At 34.5% G+C, this 25,209-nt stretch overlaps 1 protein-coding gene across 1 annotated transcript in view; it reads right to left on the reverse strand.

Moving 5' to 3' along the window:
• The window catches only part of LOC150109421 (tRNA pseudouridine synthase-like 1), a 141,361-nt gene that overhangs the window by 37,591 nt on the left and 78,561 nt on the right, over positions 1-25,209 (reverse strand). The window contains exons 4-5 of the mRNA XM_090408112.1: positions 19,831-20,007; positions 10,803-11,034 (exon numbers count right to left, since the gene is read on the reverse strand). Coding sequence (XP_090264238.1) covers positions 10,803-11,034; positions 19,831-20,007 — 409 coding nt within the window. The remainder of the gene's footprint in view (positions 1-10,802; positions 11,035-19,830; positions 20,008-25,209) is intronic.

Below are 25,209 nucleotides of genomic sequence, written 5' to 3' on the forward strand. Positions count from 1 at the left end.
TAAAAGAGCAGCAGCAGCCCAGCATCCCTTTTCAGTCCAACTGCAAACACACTGAACTTGCATCTCTTCTTCATTTTTTATTCCATCTACCTTTGTCCTCTGAAATAGCCTTCCTCATAAAATGTCCCACAACAACTACACCCTCCAAGAAAAATGTCCAAATGTTTTTCTTCAAGTAAAATGTTAATAGAATTCTTTTTTTCTTCCCAACTCTCAACAGCAACCCCCATACATGGCATTGATGTGCTATAGTTTCTTTTCTCACTTATGTATTGGGATTGATGTATTGAAAAAAAAAAAAAAAAAATCCTGAAAAGATGCAATTGCAATGATTCCATTCACCATCCTCAAATTCTACAGATAATCAAAATATATACCAAGTCACATTATTTGTTCTTTAGATAACAAGGGGTATTAGTTATTGTAGATTCCTTTGTAATCCACAATTGTGTTGTCATCAACAGTCCTCACAGAAATTCTTCTGGATCTGTACCCTGACAACAAATTTCAGCATGTTGCGTTAAGGGAAATAATAGATTTGAGTCCCTTAATGCAACATACTGAAATTTGTATACTCTGTCAAGACATTCATTACATTACCTTATTTTTGAAATATTTCCTATTAATGAAAAAACTAGCAGATCTACTGCAATTCAGACTGAAAAACATAAGAAAATATTTATTTTCTTAAAACTAGTAAGTCTGGTTTGTTAGATCATATATCAATAGGCAAAATCAAATGAAGAACAGTGATTTTCACAAAGGCAGGTTTTATTCAAATAGACTTTTTAATGAATTTTGATGGACAGGTTTTGATGAACAGACCTAATATTAATGATGATGATATGCCTATCTAATTAGGAGATAGAACATTACACAGGTATCACAGATTATTATAGTTTTGCCTGTAATAGCTTTTGCGTGTGTTACATAAAAAAGTAAGATGCAACACAGTTGTTATCATCAGGAGGGAACACAACCCACCATTTATGTTGTGATAGGTAGCAGTTGTAATTGCAGCACAAACAAATTTTCATGTTAAATCAATTAAATATTTAAACAATAAGTGAACAGTGGAAGGGGAAAAAAGTGTGAGAATACATAAAGGTGAAAGAAAGAAAAAAAAGACAAGAGTGAAATGAAAGGTATGGGGAAAAAAACAAAATAAAACAGTGAGAAGATGAGATATGAAAGAAATTTCAAGTTTTAGATAAGTACATCGTAACCTAAAAGTGAGTTCTCAAAGTTGCAAAAAGAACGCAGCAAGTGGTAAGAAAGAAAAAAAGAAAGGATACAACATGCAATAAGAGAAAAAGAAGAAATGAATACAAAGGATTTAAAAAAAATAGATATAGGGATGTAAAGTGATTAACTGATTAAGGGTGTCTTTGTAATGGATTTACAAATATGAATGTGACATCTTGAGTTTTCTCAGATGAAACTGAATTAGCTGCTTGAAGATCGCAGGGATTTTCCTGATAGGAAACTCAAGTTTATCTGCAAAAATGAGGGGAGGGGAGGAGGAGAATACCATCACAGCTTTAAGTGCTTGAATGTAATATAAACTGATCAACCAAACCATGATTATGAATATTACTGATGAGCAAACATTATGCAAAAAGAGATGTGCTTGGATTGTTTGAAATTATGGCAAGTACTCAGTACATCTCTTTACAGCACGTAAATAAAATCCTGCAGCCTTCACTTTATACATAATAATTTCTCATATGGGGGTTTACAAGAATCCTACTAGAGAGGTTGGAAATATTCTGTACATTACTACCATAGATGAACTACAAATTATATAATCCAGAAACTGTGATATAGAAACCAAACACAGAATTTTCGCAAGTCACTTATGAATATCCAATAATCAGTGTGATGATAGTATCACATTACATGATGCAATTCCTTTACATTAATTTGTGAATGTGTTATATCAGCCATTCTCAAAGTGTGTATATGTCTATGGCTCACTAGTGGGCCACATGATTTTTCTGGCAGGCTGCAAGAGAATTTCATTGGTAAATAAATGTTTTTTTATCTTAGTTTGTAAATTTTTGGATACACTTTAGAATATGATATATTAAAAATCCCATTAATTAAAAACAATTCCTTTACATAATTCATTTAATCTCAATATAATAATATGCATAATATATTTTTCCACATATTTCAACATGCAAGTGTATAGTGGTACATAAAACCAACACCATTTCACTACTGTATGCTGTGAAATGAGCAATCTGTCTTGCCACTTGCATGAAGTGTAAAGTGCAACATGAAACATAGTCTAGAATAGTCGAGTCTAATTTTTCCAAGGAATAAGGGTCTGTCTACAATCATTGATTTTTGTAATTGACAACCTTATGTTGTCAATTACAAAAATATATTTTTTGTAGAGATAATATGGAACATTGGATTATAACTGATACTTTGAAGTGCAAAACTGGTGAAGTCCATGAAAACATTGCAAAAAAATGTGACAAGTGAGGAAACAATGAACAGTCAAGATAAAAAAATGTGTTTAATGAACTGACTATCCTATTTGAGAAAATAGACTGTGAAGAAATTCTTGATATAAGTGCTGCAATGAACAATGATCAATCAAAACAATAAATGAAAACTGAAAATAAAAACAAAAAGCAAAAAGAAAATATAGCACTGATTTTTGTAAAAGCAGGATTTCCCTGGACAGGAGGAGGAGGAGATAAAGAAGACTCCAACATACACCGTGTTTTGCATTAGAAACCCTTTCATATAAAGCAATGAAATTCTCAAATTAAAGCATAATTTTGATGCTAAACATAAAGAGTACATTGAAAGGTCTTTGTCATTTTTTCAGAACAAATACAAAGAGTTAACCCACAATAAGGATGTTATACATTTCATCATTAGGTGGAGTAACTGTGAACATTACAGAAGCTTCATACAGAGTATTGCTACTGGTAGTTAAGAGCATGAAAGACCATGCCAGAGTAGAAAACTTGATCAAATCCTGGTATAAAAATAATGGAAAAAATTATACTTGGGGAAAAAGCAAAGAACATTATTGTGAAAGTATCCCTTTCTAACAATACAGTTAAATGCTGAATAACATGAATGGCCGAAGATGCCAAATATCAGCTGTTATTGCTTTTACATCAGAGTTTATATATATTTTTTCCAACTATATGAGTCCATTGATTAGCTGCCAAAGCTAATTTCTGTGCACATGTCAGATATGAATATTTAGGGGAAGTACACAATAAATTTTTATTCTGCAGAACCTTGCCTAATATATAGACCAGTGGTCTTAAACTCAAATTGCATGCGGGCCAAATGCATGATGTGAAAGCAGCTGACGGGCCAGATTTTTTTTTTTTTTTAACAAAATGAGAGCGAATATATATATATATATATATATATATTTATTGAACCGTACTTACCCCTAATGTATGGATACCACCTCTTTATAATTATGAAACCCTTTTATAACCTTTATAACCTGAGAATAAATAATGACAACCTATTCTCTTTCTTTTATTTATTAAATTTTTCTTCGACACATACAGAAAAAATACATGTTTGTATGTAAATAATTATATATGTGACAAGTGTATCCAGAAACAGAAGTGTGTTGTGTTTCTCGATTTCAATTGTGAATTGTATGCATTTGTGTTGTTTGTTTAGGTGGCTAAGGAATGTGTCTAATGTCTGGCGGCCATTGGACCAGATCACGAAAACATCGTCAACGTATCTAAGCCAGACTTTGGGTTTTAAAGGAGAGGAACCTAAGGCAAGTTGCTCAAAATGTTCCATGTAAAAGTTAGCAATAGGGGGGAGATAATGGCGAGCCCATGGCTGTGTATGGCTAAACGCCTTCTTTTTGTAAGTAGAAGGCGTTTAGCCATACAAAATAACCTGACCGTAATACATGCACAAAGAGCACCGTGATATCTGGAGGTAATTTATTCTGTAGGAGAAGGATTGTGTCATTGATTGAGACATTCGTGAAGAGGGCAGAGATGTCAAAACTGACCAATAAATCATCTCTTTCTAATGTAATGTCTTTGATGGTGTTTATGAAGTGTGTTTTTGATATAGGAGGGGAAATGACCTACCAACTCCTTGAGTGTCGATGCTAATTTTTCGATTAAGTGATACGTCGGTCTATCGTTAAGACCTATAGTTGAAGAAATTGATAGCCTGACATATTAGCCAAAAAATTAGCAGCAACACTCAAGGAGTTGGTAGGTCATTCTCCCTCCTATATCAAAAACACACAACACTTCATAAACACCATCAAAGACATTACATTAGAAAAAGATGATTTATTGGTCAGTTTTGACGTCTCTGCCCTCTTCATGAATGTCCCAATCAATGACACAATCCTTCTCCTACAGAACAAATTCCCTGAAGATATCACGGCGCTCTTTGCGCATGTATTATGGTCGGGTTATTTGATATGACTAAACGCCTTCTACTTACAAAAAGAAGGTACAGCCATGGGCTCACCGTTATTCCCCCCCCCCCATTGCTAACTTTTACATGGAACATTTTGAGCAACTTGCCTTAGATTCCTCTCCTTTAAAACCCAAAGTTTGGCTTAGATACGCTGACGATGTTTTCGTGATCTGGTCCCATGGCCGCCAGACATTAGACACATTCCTTAGCCACATAAACAAACAACACAAATGCATACAATTCACAATTGAAATCGAAAAACACAACACACTTCCGTTTCTGGATACACTTGTCACACATCTTTCTTCTTCTGGCAATCTTTCCTTCACTGTTTACCGGAAATCGACACATACAGGACAATATATACACATAAACTCCTACCAACACAAAAACTAGGTGTCATCAACATGCTAAAAAACAGGGCATAGACGATCTGTTCCAACGAACAGGCACTAAAAGACGAATTTAAAATTATCTTTAATACTTTCCAAAAAAACGGATACAGCCAACACTATTAACAAAATTCTCTACAAAACTCCAATAAGAAATAAAGACAAACAAGACTACAGTAAAACTATAACCATTCGTTACATTAAAGGAACATCAGACAAAATAAACAGAGTACTATGAAAATACAATCTCAAAGCCACCTTTAAACCTCCTGCAAAATTAAAAAAGCTTACGCAACTCATCCAAAGACCCACTGCCTCCACTAGCCCACCCTGGAGTATACCAGATTTATTGTATTTGCAACATACCATATATAGGAGAAACAGGACGCACAATTCCTCTCAGACAAAAAGAACATAAACGACACATTAAATATAATAATTAAGGTGAAGCTGGCCTTTCTGATCATGCCCTGAATTCCTTACACAGAATTGACTGGAAAAACACTAGCGGTCTACATCGCACTAAAACATGATATGAACGAAAATTCAAGGAAGCATGTGAGATTATTATCAACCACCCCAATCTGAACAATAATGATGGTCTAAAAATCCCAAACATATGGGAAGGTATATATTCGCCCCACGGAACGTTCCCCACTAAGAACAACTATAAGCAGGACTGTAAAAAATCCAGTATCTTAAAAGCAAAAATAAGAATTGTAACACTAAAAATAGGACATCATTGTTTCTGAAAGAATGTTTATTCCTGTCATTGTAAATAGAATTTAGTTTGATGTAATTTAATTTTTTTATTTTTTTTTCACTAGAGGTCATGCCAGTAAATTAACATGTGATCATATCATTGTTTCTTTAGCTTACAGTTAATAATGTAACTCAGCTTGTCTTGAATATTGATGTATGCTCCAGATGATGATCTTGATGTGAAAAAAGTTTTTTTAACACGGTTGTAAAGTCCATAAATTTTTAAAATGAATAATGCAATGTATAGTGCAAAATTTATTCTATAATTTTTCTTCTTTCACTATATTTCTTAATTTTACTGCTACTCTATTTTTTTTTTTACTAACCATAGCAGCTGCACCATCACTTGCAAATCCAACCATTTTATCCTAACTTAATTTATATTTATCTATTACAGTTTTTATTTCAGAAAAAATATCCTGTGCACCAGTTTTTCCTTTCATAGGAATTATTTCCAACAATTCCTCAATTACTTCAAATTCATCAGTAACACCTCATACGAAAACGGCAAGTTGTGCTATATCTGTGATGTCAGTACTCTCATCAACTGCTATTGAGAATGCTGCAAAATCTATACTTTTTTCTTTTAACTGGCATCGTAAATCACTAGCGATTTCATTAATATGTTCCACTACCATGTTGGCTGACAAACTAATATTTTAAAATAATTGTTGTTTGTCAGGACAAAGAAGTTCAGCAGACTTAATCAAACAATCTTTAAGGAATTCGCCATCAGTAAATGGTTTTGATCGTTTTGCAATGATGTGCGCAAGAGCAAAACTAGCATGAACTGTTGCTTCAGTAAAAAAATTTTGTTGTTGTTGTTGTAAGCCAGATTTCAGAAACTGTAACTTTTCTTCCCTCAATTTGGTTTCCAACATTTCAAATTTTTCTTCATGATTCATTTCGTAATGGCGACGTAAATTGTATTCTTTTGGAACTGATATTCCCTTATTACAAATAAAACATACAATTTTATTGCGCACAACACCACAAAAGTACATAATTTCCCATTTATCTTGAAAAACACGTCCTTCTTTGTCCACTTTTCTTTCACTCTTTGTTAAAGATATGGCTTGCAGTTTAATCTCTTAATTAAAATCACTATTATAATTTTATTTACAACTTTAATTCAACAAGATGAATTTTCGTATGAGAGCAACACTCAAAGTGCACAATTCTAAACGATAGGTATTGATATAATGTAGATCTAACAACAAGCACAAATAAACAGGTTTTATAAGCTGTATGTTAGTTTGTCTCCATCTATATTACAATATGAACTGCGCACTGTGCATTGGAAACACCAGAATACTGAAGCGCCACCAACTGTCGGCTGGCAAACTAAATTTACTGATAGTAAATTGTAGATATGGACTGAGCTTATGCACACATAAGTTCAGTCCATATCTCTATGTTTCTAAAACTATAAGCAACGTATTTACAACAAAAACATAATTGAAATGTATTCGAGAGGCGTGTAAAATTGCTTCGGGGGCTGGATGCAGCCCGTGGGCCGACAGTTTGAGAGCACTGATATAGACCATAGAGAAGATATTTTTGAAGTATTAAATGATTTTTTGATATGTAATAAAGTGAACAAAATGTGTCACGCTTTGTGGCAATGACTGACAAAAGAAGGACCTTTCTGTATGCATTAAGTCCGTTGCGCCATTGGCAACAGTAACATACTGTTGTATTCATTCATTGTATGCAACTTGCTGCTAGTGCTAATAAATATGCTATGCAGCCTTAAAAGTCATGAATGAAGCAGTGAAAACTGTAAACTACATCAACAGCCATACTTTGAATGCCCAGCAAACACACAACTTTTATTTCATATTGAAGTTTGCTGGCTATCTCATGGAAAAGTTTTCTTACCTGATTTTTTAAATTGAGAGATGAGATCAAAATTATCTCCACTCCCATTCACTTGATCTACTCAAGTCTTCTTGTAAGGCCACAGCATCGACTCTAGTTATTAAAGTTTTTCCCAACTTTGCATCTTCTGCCTGAATATCCCCCAATATCATCAACATGCAGGTTAAATAGCAATGGCCCTAAAACTGACCCCTGAGGAACACATCTAGTGACTTTCCTCTTTTGGGATATTGCTCCCCCATATATAACTTGTTGATACCTATCAGACAGCCAATCTCCAATGCAATGTACTAGTCTAATATCCAAATCCACTGCTATAGTTTGATTATCAACTTATCATGTGGTAATCTATCAAAAGCCTTTCCAAAGTACTGGAAACTGGACAAAAACTGAAAATGATTATGGCTGAGATGAATAAAAAAAAGGTGAAAAGTATGATATCAGAAATGCAATCAGGAATAGGTGTTTTGAAGCAAAAATGGGACTCAGAGGAAGACCAAGATTTAGAGAGATGATGCAGTTGGGCAAGCTTTAGAAGACAGAAATGTAAGAGCTGATCTTACTGAAGATTTTCATAATGTATTAGTAGTGCAATCATATTGTACCACTAATACATTATGAATTAATGCATTGTATTACTATCCTTCATTGTATTATATTATTATAGTATCCTATATATATATATATCCACCTTGAGGGTGCACAGCAGAAAATGATGAACTCACTATCAGTGAGTATGCTGTAGCACAGCTGCATACTTTAATCAAGTGAACACTTTTATTAAATTCATTATAAGGTTTAATGTAATAAAAATTGCACAAATAATAAATAATGAACACATTTAATCAATTCTATATTTTGTCATTGTCAGGAAAACAATATTAAATTTGCACAAAATTGCACAAAACAACAAGTGGAAAAAATTAGACTGAAAGCCTCAAGTCCTATGAGGGGATACCCTGCATGGGTGCTGTTGGCTAGCCTTAGCTGTTGGGTGGGAGGTCTAAAAATTAAAGCACATACAATAGAAACAAAACATCAAGTAGCATGGAAACAAACAAAAATGCGCCACAGTTTACTGGGTTTTTTTTCAAGGACATTCAAAGAATTCTTTCCAGTGCAAAAAAAAAACAAGGGATGATTTTACATTGTTGCATTAATTCATCATAACACACTTGTATCTGCCAGCAGTATATAGAAACCCACAATGCTTTCCATTGTTTAATCATGTTTAAATATTTTCAGTATAGTTGTGAACAAAATGAAAGAATCCAAAAACAAAAACTAAGTTTAACCTTGAAGTCTCAGTGAACTTTCTTCAAAACATTCTGAAGAAAATACTGAACTAGTTAAGGCTGGGGAAGCATTTGCTGAAGTAATTTGGAAAGATACAAAACCCAGAACTTCTTGTATCTACAAGAACTCTCTGTTTCTTGTAGATACAAGAAGTTAGAATGGCAAAGAAAGAAGAAAGCATAATCAGACGTTTCCTAACAAGTAAATCAACATTATGACCTGACATAGTACAAAGAAATGGTTCAGCTATTCAAGGCATGTGTTTACTTACTTGTCAGGAACTTCTAATTATGCCTAAATAGCTGAACCATTTCTCTGGTTCAGACCAAAGATAGTACAGAGAAAATGGTTCAACTATTTAGACAGAAGTTTTAGTGACGATGGAAAATCAAATATAAATAGACAACAGCAAAACTGGTAAGGCAGGGAGCCAGTCAGATAAATTTATATGGAATAAGAAAGAAATTAGCCAAAAACACTCAACTATTAGTATAAAAGACGGTGTTTAAACCAATTTCAACTTATGGATCTCAAAGCTAGGTTAGAAATCAAGTACTCGATCAAAGAACTACAGACCACTACAAGAGTTCTGAGAAAACTTAGAGAAATGAACAGATGACATCAATGGCAGAAACATACAAGGTGTCCACATTGAACCTCCCTAGTTTCAAAGAACGGCAAAAAAACAAAACGCAGAAATATGTAAGGTTTGGGGTTGTTCAAATGCTCCAGACCCTCTACAAGTTTTATTCAGATTTTTTTTTTTTTTTTTTACAAAAACTAGGTGAGTGTTCCTTCTCATTTGTACAATTTCGACACCATGGTACATACACTTAAGTGGTAGTAACATGGTGAAACGAGGTCCAATGTGAACACCCTGTATTAAAAATGAAGATATTAGGAAGGAACTTGACATTGTTAGTGCAAGAATGGGAACAAGGCTAATCTAAAGTAGTAAGATCACTTAAACAGAATGAGGTTAGCAAAATGGGTTTTTAATGGCAGGAAAAAGACCCAAAGGAAGACCAAGTTTAGGTGAATTTGTTGCAGAAAGACCTAGAGACAGAAATATAAGATATGACAATAATGGAGTGGTGAAAAGTGAGAGACCAATTTGGCAGAAAACTGTTGTGAGGAGATTTATTACTATTATTACGTGACACCTCTAAGGAGTCTAAAGACTCATTGAGGGAGGACACCTACTCTACAACTCTCTGTCTCCACCACTCAATCCACCAATTACAGTGAACCGCATCATCTACACCAACACCACTAGTATTTTTACAGACAATCACAAACATCCATGCCCACAATGGGATAAGAACCTGCAGATTTTTGGCTGGAGAGCAGATACACTAACCTCTCAGCCAACCATTATATTATAATGCAAATTTAATCATATAGCACTGTTATAGGGATGTGTATATCCCTTGAGGGTACATATCAGGAAATTGATAATGATATGATGACAATTATGAATTTTTTAACCATAAAAAAAACACACAAAATTATAAACATTAAATATGAGCTTTCGTCGCTCAATTTTTGATGATGCCCTTTGTTTGGAAAGACCTGAGTTTGAATCCCATCTAGGGCACAGTTCAAGAACCATTCTCAGAACTTTTCAATATACGGTGAGTTAGGTGGTATCATACAGAAGGGTTTCCTCCCAGAAACTAAGGTTTTTCATCCCTCAAACTGGCAAGAAGAACAAAAGCGAATGATAGTCCTAATACACCATGCAGATAGGATTAATAGTCCTATCAGTTTTAATTAGATTTTAAAACAAGACAAATTACTTTACCATGACAGGCCAATGAGCCTAACATGCAAGGGAAAACAGGAAAAACTCCCTTTAACTATAGCCATTGGGTTCCATAGCTATTCAAGTCATACATTTGTTGGTCCTTAATCCTGATTCCAAATGAACATCATAAATCACTTTCGTTTTAAATCTATCAAAAAATGAAGATCTTAAAAATGAATTTACATAATTAATCTACAACTACATGTAAATCAGCTTACTTGACTGGATAAAAATGAGTGGCCTCTTATTATGATATCCCAAAAATCTACATTATCGTTAGATTCATCATAATGATAATAAAAACCTTGGGATGGCCTCATTTCGATGGGATCCAAAGTTTTTAAAGTATTCTGTATCTTGAATTCATCATACTTTGTGAAAGAGGCAAAATCATGAGTACCAGAAAAAAGACTAAGTGCTTCCTGAACCCTCTGAAGATCCATGTCATATCTAGGCAAATTAAAAATAAATATGTGGCTTTGGATTTGAACATTAAAGTGCTATACTAAAAACTAACATGACAATCTATGTTATTATTTAAATGGATCAAATTCAAATGTGTATGAAATATTTCTTCATATTTTAAAACGATTAAGAAGAAGAAGAATAGAGCTTTCCTAAAAAAATTATCTACAATCTGTTCTGGATCCAGGATGGCATGTACATATCCATTAATATATCTTTACACTTATTTTTCTGCTTTTTTACTAAACAAGGAAAATTTAGATTTATGTGCTCCATAACTTGTAACTACCTTGCATAGCTTTCTTGGAGAACTCTGCTTTCTTTTACTAATTAGTTTAAATCTGTGATAACATGCTCATCTATTCTCACCAATTAACTCACAACTGAAATTATAAAAGACTGATATGTTTTATAAGAAGCATATACAGTATGATAATACCAGAATAGACACACACACAAAAGGCACATATATATATATATTCATCTTTTATTAGTGCACCGATTAGGTTTCACTGGCCTGACAGCTTTGAACTGTTAGTTCTTATCATCCCTGAAGGGCTCACTTGGGTATGGGAGTGGCAAACGCAAGGTGCCTGATGCTGGACCATGCCTTACTTCATGTAATATATATATATGTTATATTATCTGTAGACTGGTACCTCCCCTTCTTTCTTTCTTTTCTTCTTGCTCCTTCTCCCAATGCTATTAGAGTATTCAAGGTCTAGGAGCGAACCATTCCTATTTCACTTTTCATCTTATGCAGTAGGTGTCTGCCTTTTCTCCCAGGTATTTGCCTCACAGTAAGCTGAAGTTAAAACTCACCTGGCCAACATAGGATGAACTGGGTTCATAACCGCCCCCCCCCTCCGATATGTGGAAAGGATATTTGCAACCCTACCACTTTTTTCCTCACAGAGACTTCACTCCAAAATCATAATATGTTTTTGCCTTATAATACATCTCATGCTGTATCAGTTGTTGCACAAAATAATCAGAGATGTGTTCAAGGCTTAGGCAGAGGATCCTGTTCAAGAAGTATATTACAATCTCTAACACAAGTCAGTGTTATTGTGAATGAGGAATTCAGAAGGTATGGGATTAACCCCAGAGGCGAACTTTATACTGGTACGTGGAATGTACAGATCTATACAGATGGGTACTCTTGATATTGTCTGTAAACAGATGGAAAGGTATAAAATTGACATCTGGGGAATCACAGACCAGTTGGAACAGAGGTCATTTCAAGAGACAAGATGGTAAGCTAGTTGTTATTCACGAGGTGATTTAAAGCATCACAGGGCAGCTGTGGTAATGAGGAAAGTTCAGGCAAGAGCTTTTCTTAGTTATAATCTCGTTAATGAGAGGATACTTTGTATTAGACTTAAGGCTCATGCTACCAATGTGTCAATCATCATAGTTTATGCACCCCACACGGACAGTCCTGATGAAGAGAGTGAGGAGTTCTATGAAAACCTACAGACCGTGTTAGACAAGAAAAAAAGAAAAAAAGTACAAGAAGGGATGTACTTTTCATCTTAGGGGACTTTAATGCAAAAGTGGGAAAGAGTATGAGGGTGAGGCCTGAGTGTGGCATGTTTGGTCTAGGTGAATGTAACACCTGTGGTAAAAGAATGTTGGAATTTGTCCATGGTGACAGATTAGTCATTACCAATACCTGCTTCCAGAAACACCCATGATGGACCTGTAAAAATAATCATAATTTAAAATTCTGAATATTTTTACGTATTGGTTATTTTGGAATATGTATTAGTTTTAGTTTCATAACACGCATTGTCGGCACTTGCGATGTGCCCGTTATTGAAATTATTTTGTCAAAGTGATATGTAAAGCATTTCAAAATTTTATGCACTTACTGGATTTGAATAGTTGTGTTACTTTAAAAAATTTTATTGTAGTTCAAAATATGAAGTTGTGTTTTATGAAGACAATCTCTTGTCGCTAACAGAGAAACATGTCAGCAATTATATTTAGTTTCTCGCTTACCACTTTCATGGAATGCGCATGCTTGCTGAGAAGTTTGTTGTGTGATTGACAGCTGACAAGGAAGGCGTTCAGTATCAGAGTAATGGCTGTAAACAACAGTGTTCGGAGAGAAAATTAGAACACAGGCCGGCAGATATTTAGATTCAGTGGAAACTGAGATTTTTTTATGTGACAATCGGAGGAAAATTAATAGCAGATTCCGAAAAAGGAATCGTGGAACTATGAAGTTTTAAAGTGGAATAAGTATTGATAAATAAAAGGGAAATATTGCTATAGGCGTTTTAAAAGGAGTATTGGAGGAAACGCTGATTGGAAGATTTATAGTAGGTTCCGGAAAGGGAATCATAGAACTGTGAATTTTTTTAAAGTGGAAGAGTTAAGACTGTCAATAAGCATCATCATCAAATTCCTGCCATGTACCCTCAAGGGGTGTACAGGATATGATAGTACTACATGAAAAAAATTACATCATTACTAACTTCCTATCTACAATTTTCCTCCAAATCAGTCTGTTACTTGTCAAGGCTCCAACATTATCAGATCTTATGTTTCTATCGTCTAAGGCACTTTGTACCGTATCAATCTACCTATATCTTGGTCTTCCTCTGGGTCGTTTTCCTGCCAACCTGGCAGAGAACACTTGTTTTGCTAATCTTTCCTCTCCCATTCTATTTAAGTGACCATACCACCTGAGATTAGCTCTGCTAACGCATTCCTGGATGCTGACAATGTCAAGTTCTTTCCTAATATCCTCATTTTTAATATGATATTGCCATTGATGCCATCTGTTCACGCCTCTAATCTTTCTCAGGACTCTCATATCTGTGGTCTCTAGTCTTTGGTCAAGTGTTTTACTTCTGACCCAGCTCTCAGATCCATAAGTTAAAACTGGTTTGAACACTGTCTTGTATACAGCTAATTTAGTGTTCTGACTAATTTCTCTCTTATTTCATATGAATTTATTCAGTTGACTTCCCACCATACCAGCTTTGCTGATTCTGCTGTTTATCATCATCATCATCATCAAATTCCTGCCATGTACCCTCAAGGGGTTAACAGGATATGACAGTACTACATGAAAAAATTACATCATTATTAACTTCCTATCTACAATTTTCCTCCAAATCAGTCTGTTACTTGTCAAGACTCCAACATTATCAGATCTTATATTTCTATCGTCTAAGGCACTTTGTACCGTATCAATCCACCTATATCTTGGTCTTCCTCTGGGTTGTTTTTCTGCCAACCTGGCAGAGAACACTTGTTTTGCTAATCTTTCCTCTCCCATTCAATTTAAGTGACCATACCACCTGAGATTAGCTCTGCTAAAGTCAGCTACTGGAACAAATCTGAAAACACACCCCAACTCAATATCACCAGAGTTAAAGATTGGTACTATCAACATAAGAAGCCTGAATGGCAAAGAAATGGAGCTAGCTGAGGAATTAGATAAGCACCAGATTGACATAATAGGGGTGACTGAAACAAAAAAAGACCAAAACTGGTGAGATCTTTCTGAGCAATAAATACAAAGGGTTATATTCAGGCAATAACAATCAAGGAAAAGAAGGAGTAGCCATAGTATTCAACACTAAATATGAGGCTAATCTTCTGGAATGGAAGGCAGTCTCAAGTAGAGTGATGTGGGCAAATATGAGAATGGGGAACTGGACAATGAGACTTATTTGTGCCTATGGTCCCACAGAAGGTTCTACTAAAGTAGAAGTGGAGGACTTTTTTGACGCTTTAGAAAAAGCAACTGACACAATGAAAAAGGAAAATTGGTCCTTATTGGGGATCTAAATAGCAGAGTAGGAAATGATTGTCAGACATACAAAAATATTTTGAGCAAATTTGGAGAAAAGAGCAAAGCTAATAATAATGGCAAATACCTGTTGAATTTCTGCTCAGGACATGGACTGGTTATTACTAACACCATGTTCCAACATAAAAATGTGCACAAATTCACATGGAGAGAAGAGGCAAGGAATAAGAAAAGTCTTACTGACTATGTTATTGTTGATAGTGATGTTTCTCTCTGGTGTAGGACATCAGAGTGTACAGAGGATTTGAAATTGGAAGCGATCACCATTTAGTTTTGATCAGGATAAAATTGAATTTCATATTGAAAAGAATAACATGTAAGAAAGTTTTAAAGCGAATAAAAGTTGAGCAGCTCTCAGATGTGAACTGTAGACTAAAATACACAAAGATTATTGAAGAAAAAATGAAAGAGTTTGAGAACAGGAACCAAACTTTAGAGATTCAGTGGCAAACTCTGCAGAAAACATTGATTGATTCTGCCAGAGAGGCATGTGGTGAGGTTGTGTGCAAGGATAAAAAAATCAGAACTCCCTGGTGGACACAGGAAGTTAAAGAGACAGTGAAGGAAAAGAAGAAAGCATTGATTGATTCTGCCAGAGAGGCATGTGGTGAGGTTGTGTGCAAGGATAAAAAAATCAGAACTCCCTGGTGGACACAGGAAGTTAAAGAGACAGTGAAGGAAAAGAAGAAAGCATTGATTGATTCTGCCAGAGAGGCATGTGGTGAGGTTGTGTGCAAGGATAAAAAAATCAGAACTCCCTGGTGGACACAGGAAGTTAAAGAGACAGTGAAGGAAAAGAAGAAAGCATATCAAAACTTCCTGGCAAATAAGTCAGCTTTTACTCTTACAGAATACAGAGACAAATGTAAGAAAGCTAAACACTGTGTAAAACTAGCTAAACAAAAGTCATGGGAGGACTTTGGCAAGAATATAGAAAATAAATATCAAGAAGGTGGCAAAATATTTGGAGGTTGTTGAAGAAGCTTAGGAATGGAGGAAAGAGTGCTGTAAAAGGAGTTAGAGATGATAAAGGTGACATGAAAACAGGAGAAAAAGATATCCTTGAAGTATGGAGTAATTACTTTGAAAAACTGCTAAATGAAACAAGCAGTGATGACAGCACAGTGATAAAAAATACTGACCAGGCATGCAGTCAGGAATACATATCCATACTTGAAGTAGAAAAAGCCACCAAAGGCTTGAAATGTGGAAAGGCAGCAGGAGTAGATGATATTCGACCAGAAATGCTGAAGTATGGTGGTATAAAAGTCTTACTGTGGCTGCACTGCAAAGTACAAAAGGCCTGGACAGAGGGACAAATTCCCGATGATTGGAGTAGAGCTCTCATAGTACCCATATATAAAAAGGGAAATAAAACTGAATGTTAGAATTACAGAGGTATTTCCCTACTGAGTGTTCCTGGCAAGATCTATGCAAGTATACTTGAGAAACGGTTGAGAAGAATTGTGGAAGAAAAGCTTGGTGAAGAACAAGCTGGATTCAGGCCAAATAGAGGCTGTCAGGATCAGATCTTCACTTTACGACAAATAGTCGAGAAAGCATGGGAATATAACAAAGATCTGTATTTAAGTTTTGTCGATCTGGAAAAGGCATATGACAAGGTGCCAAGAGAGAAGCTATTCAATACGCTACAGTTATATGGTGTCAACGGGACATTATATCTTTATCTTTAACTTAGTCTTTATTTGAGTTACAAGTCAGCAGTTAGAATTGCAGGAAGTACAGGAAGGTGGTTTAATGTTAAATCTGGTGTGAGACAAGGATGTACATTATCCCCTCTCTTATTCATTATCTATATGGATCACATTATGAAGGAAAGTGGCATTAAACATGATATCAAAATTGGAGATGTTAATGTCAGCTTTTTGCTTTATGTGGACAATGTAATACTTCTAAATAAATCCACTCCAAGTCTGCAAGATTCTCTGACTAAATTGAATAACTGTTGTAATAGATATGGCATTAAGGTCAAATAAAAAGACAAAGACAATGAAAATAGGCAGAACTGTTGAAAATGTCAACTTGATTGTGAACGGAGAACCTGTGGAACAAGTAAAACATTTCAGCTACTTAGGTACGATTTTTAGTGAAGATGGTAAATTAAATATGGAAATAGACAACAGAATCAACAAAGCTGGTATGGCAGGAAGTCAATTGAATAAATTCATATGGAATAAGAAAGAAATTAGTCGGAACACTAAATTAGCTGTATACAAGACAGTGTTCACTTATGGATCTGAGAGCTGGGTCAGAAGTAAAACACAAATGAGAGTTTTGAGAAAGATTAGAGGAATGAACAGATGGCATCAATGGCAATATCACATTAAAAACGAGGATATTAGGAAAGAACTTGACATTATCAGCATCCAGGAATGTATTAGCAGAGCTAACAAGGATAAGAATGATTAGTAAAACAAGTGTTCTCTACCAGGTTGGCAGGAAAACGACCCAGAGAAAGACCAAGATATAGGTGGATTGATACTGTACAAAGTTCCTTAGATGATAGAAATATAAGATCTGATAATGTTGGAGTCTTGACAAGTAACAGACTGATTTGGAGGAAAATTGTAGATAGGAAGTTAGTAACGATGTAAATTTTTCATGTAGTACTATCATATTCTGTACACCCCTTGTGGGTACATGGCAGGAATTTGATGATGATGAACTTGGAAATTAGCCCATATTTAACTTTATTCCTAAGAAGGCTGAGAAATACTGCCATCAAATTACAGTTGACTTTTACAATAACTAACATGTGGAGAATACTGGAGTAGTCTGTTATAGCAGATAGTTTGTTCTAGTAAATTTTGTTTAGTACAGGAAAACCGCACTTAATGCAAATTTGATATGCGTGATAATCAGTTAGCGCAAATGAGTGAAATGATACTTATACTCTTTCCTGCTTTAAGTGAGTGATTAATAAGTTAACGCAATTTTCGTATGTTATGCGAAATATTTTTCACCAATCTGCAGCGAGTGACAGCACTTGTCAATATAGCAGCCAGTGGTAAGTAGCAGTGCTGGCATGCGGTGGCTGGTGACACTCAGCAATTGACTCAAAGCTATCATTGCAAGTGCAAACTCTTTTCTCTTGCACAATCACTTTTTGTTCATTTTGCTTTAATTTAGATACCTATAAGGCTTTATTATATTCAACTCCTGATATGGAAAAGAGAAAGACTGATAAAGCAGCAGTAATAAAAAGAGAAAAAAGTAATTACATTAGAGTAAAAGCTGGAAATCATTAAGAGACATGAAAGTGGCACTAGTAACATAATTGTGTGAGACTTAGGATACAGCAAGTCTACAGTTTGGACTATATTAAATAGGAGCAAAGAATACAAAGAACAAGGAAAAGTTGCTACTGCTTCTTTAAGCATGCAGATCACCCAAAATAGAAACCATTTAATGATTGCAAACATCTTCTATCACTCTGGATGGAGGATTGTAACTAAAAAAAAGAATATCTCTTAGTACAAGGAAGAATATCAGGCAAAAACTCTCAATATTTTTACATCATTGAAAGAGACTAAATTTCAAGAGGAATGTGAAAGCTATGCTGTGAGTTTAGGATGGTTTGACTATTTTAAAAATTGAGCTGGACTGCATAAAGTAAGAATAACTGGGGAAATCTGCTAGTGCCAATAAAGATTCTGTGGCCAACTTTCCTGATGAATTGTGAAGGATAATTCAGGAGGGTGATAATGACAATTGTCAAATATTCAAAGTCGATGAAACTGGTCTCTTTTGGAAGCGTATGCAAACAAAAACTTTCCTAGCTAAAACTGAAGAATCTCAACCAGGATACAAAGTATCTAAAGATTGTCTTATGCTTTTATTAGGAGGCAATGCAGAAGGTAACTGTTAGTTTATCGTGTGCAAAATCCAAGATCATTAAGAGGATGAAACCAACAAAACCTGCCAGTAATTTGGAAATCAAATAATAGGGCTTGGGTGACCAAAACTCGTTTTGAGGAGTGGTTCAACTGTTATTTGATGATTTTATCCTCTAATATAGCTTATATTTTTTTTTTTTTTTCAAATTTATGCTAACTGATGGATGAATTAGAATGATTCCTATTGTTTATGGTATTCGCTTAACACAATATCGCTTAGTGCACATTAATAGATGGATTAATTAATCGTGTTAAGCAAGATTTTCCTGTATACTATTGTCTATGAGCTTTGGTTGGGGTTTTCAGTAGTTTGTTATAGTGAGAGAGTCAACTGCACCACCTTCAAATATCCCCTTTAATTCCTTTTGTAGTAACAGTAATATGACCAATCGACTCATACACTACCTGGGAACCCCACGAACAATCCATCACAAGTATGAATTCTGCCCTGTGTTAGTTTTGCCTACTATCTTTCTTCTATACATTAACAATTCTCTCTATTTGACATCTAGTCTGCAATTGTTGCTGATAACAAATCTCACTTCATAAATCAGCACTATCAAAAATTCATTTGGTATAGAAAATATACTACTAAATGAAGTCAATGTCTCTTATTGGCATTTTCTATAGATATTTCCATAGTCACTGGTCATCAGAATTGGTATCAGTAATTGTAAACTTCTACGTCTCTTAAAATATTTATAATGGCTAATACTCAATAAATCTTTGAAGTTCAACTCAAAGAACAAATTGCATAATGGAATACATAACAGGAAGCTGTTTATTCTTTCTAAACAGCATGCTGAACAGTTTCCTGTTATGTATTCTGAAGAGTGTAAGTTTTCACAATCCAATGTTAAGTTTCTTGTTTCTTGACTTTCTGCCCATCCATGATATTAATGTACCATAGAATGAACAACCATTCTTATTTATATATATAAAAAAAATGAATATTTGCCTTCTTAGCCAAAAGCTTTACATTCAAAAAAAGTTAACAAAGTACTGAATATTAAAATATGTCATTTCAATACTTACGGAACTACATAACACTTCTTTAACTCTGCTAAGGGAAGAACAGGTTCATACACACCTGGAGAGAGGTAGTGCCTGTCTGTTTTTTGCTTTAAAACTGCTAAACGATATACATAGAGTCTCCACACAGCAGAAAATTTAGCATGAAAACAGTCTGGAACTATTAAAATTTTTCTGACCCTGAATTTGAAAAAAAAAAAAATATATATATATATATGTGTGTGTGTGTGTGTGTGTGTGCAAACACATATCAGAAGAACATTAATCTTCTGTAAAAAAACAATTCCACAAAAAAAAAAAAATACAACTGATATCAGTGGCTACTGATTACTCAAGAGTAATACTGACATGTACCAATTAAATGAGAATAAGGGTAATTATGATTACTAATTTCAGAATAAGAGTTTTTTTTTTATGAAAAAAGGGAAACAAACTACAGTACAATATAGCAGTATATGACTAGAGAGCAACATTTTAATTTAGAAAGGCAAAAGAAAAATATATTTATGCTTTAAAAAGATCATTCTCCATTTTTGTAGCTAAAATTGTATCAACCATTTCAAATTATATTACAGTATTAGCAATATTCTTTGTGTCTAAAAGTGCAAATTTCCTTTAAAATTAAAGGGAACAATTCTCTTCTATTTTGTGTCTAGTTTCTCATAAACAAAACAACAACAACAAAAAAAAAACAACAACAATTTATATTTTTTTATTTATCTGGTTGTGAGCATCAAGGTAAAAAGAAAAATGAAGTATGAAATAAGACAAATCTAACATAACACATAACAAGTAGCACTAGGAAAAGACTGACAGCTGCAAATTAATTGGGGGGGGGGGGAGAGATTCTTTCTAAGAGAACATAATGCGCCCAGGAGGTTATACTTGCATTTTCTTTAATTTGATCTGTCACTTAACATCCACACAATAAGCATGTGGTTAACTTACTGGCTGGTTGTAATTTATATTTAATTTGCTTGTTTTCAGATGGATTTTTTTTTTTGTAGGCATGGTGGACACACAAAAAAGGCATCAGGATTGCCTAAACATGTGGGATCCCTGTGCTCTGATTTTTCTGATGGAGGAGTCCTACAGTAGAGTAGACTCAACCATACACTAGACAGATAAAAAGATAACAGAAAATGTACCCAAACCTCTAGGTGGTAAATACCACCTAGAGGTAAAATGAAAGTCATTTGACTTTCATCTCCTGGTAAAACACCACTATTATCACATCCTTAGTGGGAGACCTAAAGTGGCTATTGCCATGTTTCTTCTCCACAGTAGTCTCCAGTTTCTGTTTTCCATCTTCAGGCATGCAGTGCTCATTATATTCTTCATGGACATGCTTAATACTGTATAATTATCTGTGGAATTGCTTTACTATTGTATCTTTGAATGATGGAAGTACTATCACCCCAGTTAATGTTATCAAACCTAATGGTAATGTGTCAGGAGGCTTCCTGATGAGCTAGCAAATAAATCCTGCTGCCATTCTTCCAGATTCTATTGACAAGGAGCCTAAGTATAGTAGTATGAAAAGGGAAGTATCAAAGTCACAAATGGACTGAAGTCTATGCTCACTTACTGAGTGGGAGTCATATGCATAAGTGTTTTTTCTTGTATCCCCCCCCCCTAACAAACTTCCACAACCACTTCACAAACATTCAAGGTATCATTAACAATGATGATTTTTTTATGTAAGAGTTGAATATGTATTTGTTAGATATCACATTCCAAGCCAGATATTACTTATCCTCTTAACCTCGAAAATATCCTTTCAGATCAGTGTTTTTCAAACTGTGGATCATGACCTGTTAGTAGACCATAAATTCAGTTTAGCAGGATGTGACCAACATTTTTTTAAAAATGAAATATAATAGAAAATATCACAGCTTATTCATAGATATGTAGCTTTAACATGTGTTGTTCATGCTGGGTGAAGTCACATCCCATGTTTCCCTTCAAGAGAGAACTCACTTAAAATGGTATGTTATGTCCCATTCACATTGATCAGGCAAATTTTTACAAAGTTTTAAATATATATGGATGCTAGTTTAAATACATACGTACATACATCTTCAAGGCCCACCTTTCCAGGGGCAACAGCTGCAAGAGGAACTTCCAATGGTCACGATCCTCTGCCACCAAGCTCAGGTGTTCTGGTGGGATTTCCAAACGTGTCCACCCAGGGTTTTGGATATAATCTATCCAGCGAGTCCTTGGCCTTCCATGTGGCCTCCCACCCTATGGCTTGGCAAAGAGGGCCTGCTGAGGGAGCCTCTCTTGTGGCATTCTGACCAGGTGCCCGTACCAACGTAACTGTGATCTCTCAACACGGAGAAGCAGCGGTGTTGAGTATCGAGGGTTTCCCGAATTGCAGAACTTCTGACTCTGTCGAGTCTTGTCAGCCCAACAACCCCTCAAAGGAACCTCATTTCAGTGGCTTGGATTCGTGTCTGCATTCTTTCGGTCATTACCCAACTCTCGTGACCATAGGTGAGGATGGGGACATAGACTGTATTGAAGACAGCCAGCTTAACTCCCGCTTCAATACTACCAAATGGCTAAGCTCCCGCAATATTGAGCTTGCTAAGCCAATTCGAGTATCTAGCTCTACCTCCCATTTTCCATCATTCGTGAATATGGACCGTGAATAAAAAATATTCAAACTAGCATATATGAATAAGCTAGTTTGAATATTTTTTTATTATATTTTAATTGTAAAATCAGTATTGTCTTAATGGTAATGTATAATGTCTGTGGGAAGGGAGCTGTTTATCATTATGAAACGTTGAGGCATTTTCATTCCACATATCACCAATTTACACTAATTGTCACTAAATACATTATGTAGACTGTAAATGTATCTGTACTGTAGGTCTTTTTATAATACTAATGACAGAAGTTGCTTAAACATTTTTTGTTTGTAGAATTTTTGGCTTTGATAACTATTTTCAATACAATACTGGAAGATAATCAATAAAAAGAGAGAACAACAATTAATTTGAAAGCATGTGATATTATATGCACTGTCAACTACAAGAAAATAACTCCATCTGCATTAATAGATATTAAGAAATAAATAAAAATAAAATAGTTACATCAAATATTATTGAATTTCTTCTTCTTCTTGGCTTCCCGTATTAGGCAATTGCTTACCTGTGACATTTTCAAGGGTTTAAAAATTCTTCTGCCCATCTCTTCCTCGGTCTTCCTCTTCATCAGTGTCTCTTTGGTTTATATTTCCAGGTAATATCTGGCCATCTGTCCTCATTCATTCTTTCTACATGGTTTTTCTATTTCCTTCTATAGTTTGTGATGTCTTCTATTATGTTAATTATGGAAAACTGATTTCTTATTTTTTCATTTCTTATCTTATCTATTCTTTTATATTCTGTGAGCAGTCCACTTATCTTTTTATCTTGTTCTCCCCAAGTCCATGTTTCACTGCCATATTATAACTTATATAATTTTATTGCAATGCAATTGACATTGCATGTAAAAAGCAAAAATTCCTAGCAGTTTTATTATACATCTGTTTACTGAAGTGTTACATAACATATTCCTATATATTTAAATTTGTTCACTTGTTCTATTACTTTGTTGTGGATGACTAGTTTGCATCTTTTAATTTCTTTACCTTGAAATGCTATTGATTTCTTTTATTTATTGAAAAATCATTAGCTTGCTATGAAGAAATTTTGCATGACAAGAAAAAGACATTATGCTGTCAGATGAATCTATTAGATTTTATGAAACCATTGACATCGAAATAACTTTCTTTTTTTAAGCATGAAAAACTACAATTATGATTATATTTCTTAAAAAATACAGGTGTTTTTGTAAACCTTTGGTCCCAATTAACTAATATTTTGTATGTTTGTATATATAAATGACATGCAAATTTATACCGAGTCATGCGAATTCGACTTATGCGCTTTTTGTTGGTCCCACCTACTGCGTAACTTCGGGGTACGACTGTACTTGGTTTAATCCTTTATCCAAGTGCAAGCAAACAAGTTTGCACCTGAACTAGTTTCAGGACTGGGGCAACTCTTACACTTGGATAAAGGATTAAACTAAGTGAAAATGCTTCCAACAACTATCTCTAATCCAGAGTATTTTAATAATAAGGTGTGAAACATTTTCACAACTCGTACATGAAAATATGGCTTCTGCATTACTCCAACCATGGTATCACCTCGGGGTCTGGCTCCCACTGATGAGACTTCAATAAAGGTCGAAACCGGTCTGAGTAGTGACTTTTCTCATAATGCACAGCATTACACATACCCGTAAGGATATGTGCTTTGCATTACGGGATACTAAGGTAAGTGATTTGAAGTCATTAGCAAAGTCATATATGAGTTGTCCCAGTTCTGAAAATAGTTCAGGCACAAACTTGTCTGCTTACACACTTGGATAAAGGATTAAACCAACTCTATTGGTTTTAATTTTTTCAGTTATTTCATTAATTTTAATTTAGTTTTCTTCCATTATGTTAGCTATTGCTTTGGTGATTTGAGGTGGAGCTTTCAATTCACACAGTATATTAATTAATTTTGATCTGTTAATTTGATCATATGCTTTTGCATAGTCCAGGAAGACCATATACAGGTTAAATTCTATTATTTTTTCTATAATGTGTTTGAGTGTAAATGTGGGATCTGTGCCAGATCTTCCTTTCCTAAAGCTGCATTGTTATTCTCCAATAATTTCCTCGGCCCATGGTGTTAATGTGCTTTTAATTATATCTAGGTATATTTTATAGTACTTATTTGATAGGAATATTTCTCTGTAGTTATGCAATCTTCCTGTTTCCTTTTTTGAATATGTTTATGACTATTGCTGTCTTCCATTCTTGTGGGATGTTTTTTTCTTCCCATATTCTGTTTAGGAACTTAATTAATTGTAATTGAAATGGTTTAGAGCTGTATTTGTATAGTTCTGAATTTATTCCATCTTCTCCTCTAGCTTTTCTATTTTTTAGTTTTTCCAATATTTTCTTTAGATCATTAAACTGTATTGGTTCTTCATTTCTTTCTTGAGTTGCTACTTGTTTTATTTCAATTTGATTATTATTGTTTAGAAGCTGGATGTAGTATTGGTCCATTCTTTTGGGAAGGGGCCTTCTAATCGTAAATTATCCTTTGTTTCTTGAGTCATTTTTTTATGATTTTATAGCTCTTTAGTTGAGGTCCATTTATGTCATGCTCTAATCTTGATACAAATTTTTCACAGTCATGCCTTCTGATTTTCCTGGTTGCTCTTCTTGTTACTGCTCAGATTCTTTTATATTTCATTTCATTTCCTATGGTTCTGCCGTTTAACCATTTAAGGTACAATTCTTTTTTCTTTCTTATTAGATTCTATTTCTGG

Source organism: Typopeltis vanoorti, chromosome 2 (assembly GCF_054136105.1).
Source record: "Typopeltis vanoorti isolate ZY-2024b chromosome 2, IOZ_Tvanoo_1.0, whole genome shotgun sequence".
Classification (NCBI taxonomy): domain Eukaryota; kingdom Metazoa; phylum Arthropoda; class Arachnida; order Uropygi; family Thelyphonidae; genus Typopeltis; species Typopeltis vanoorti.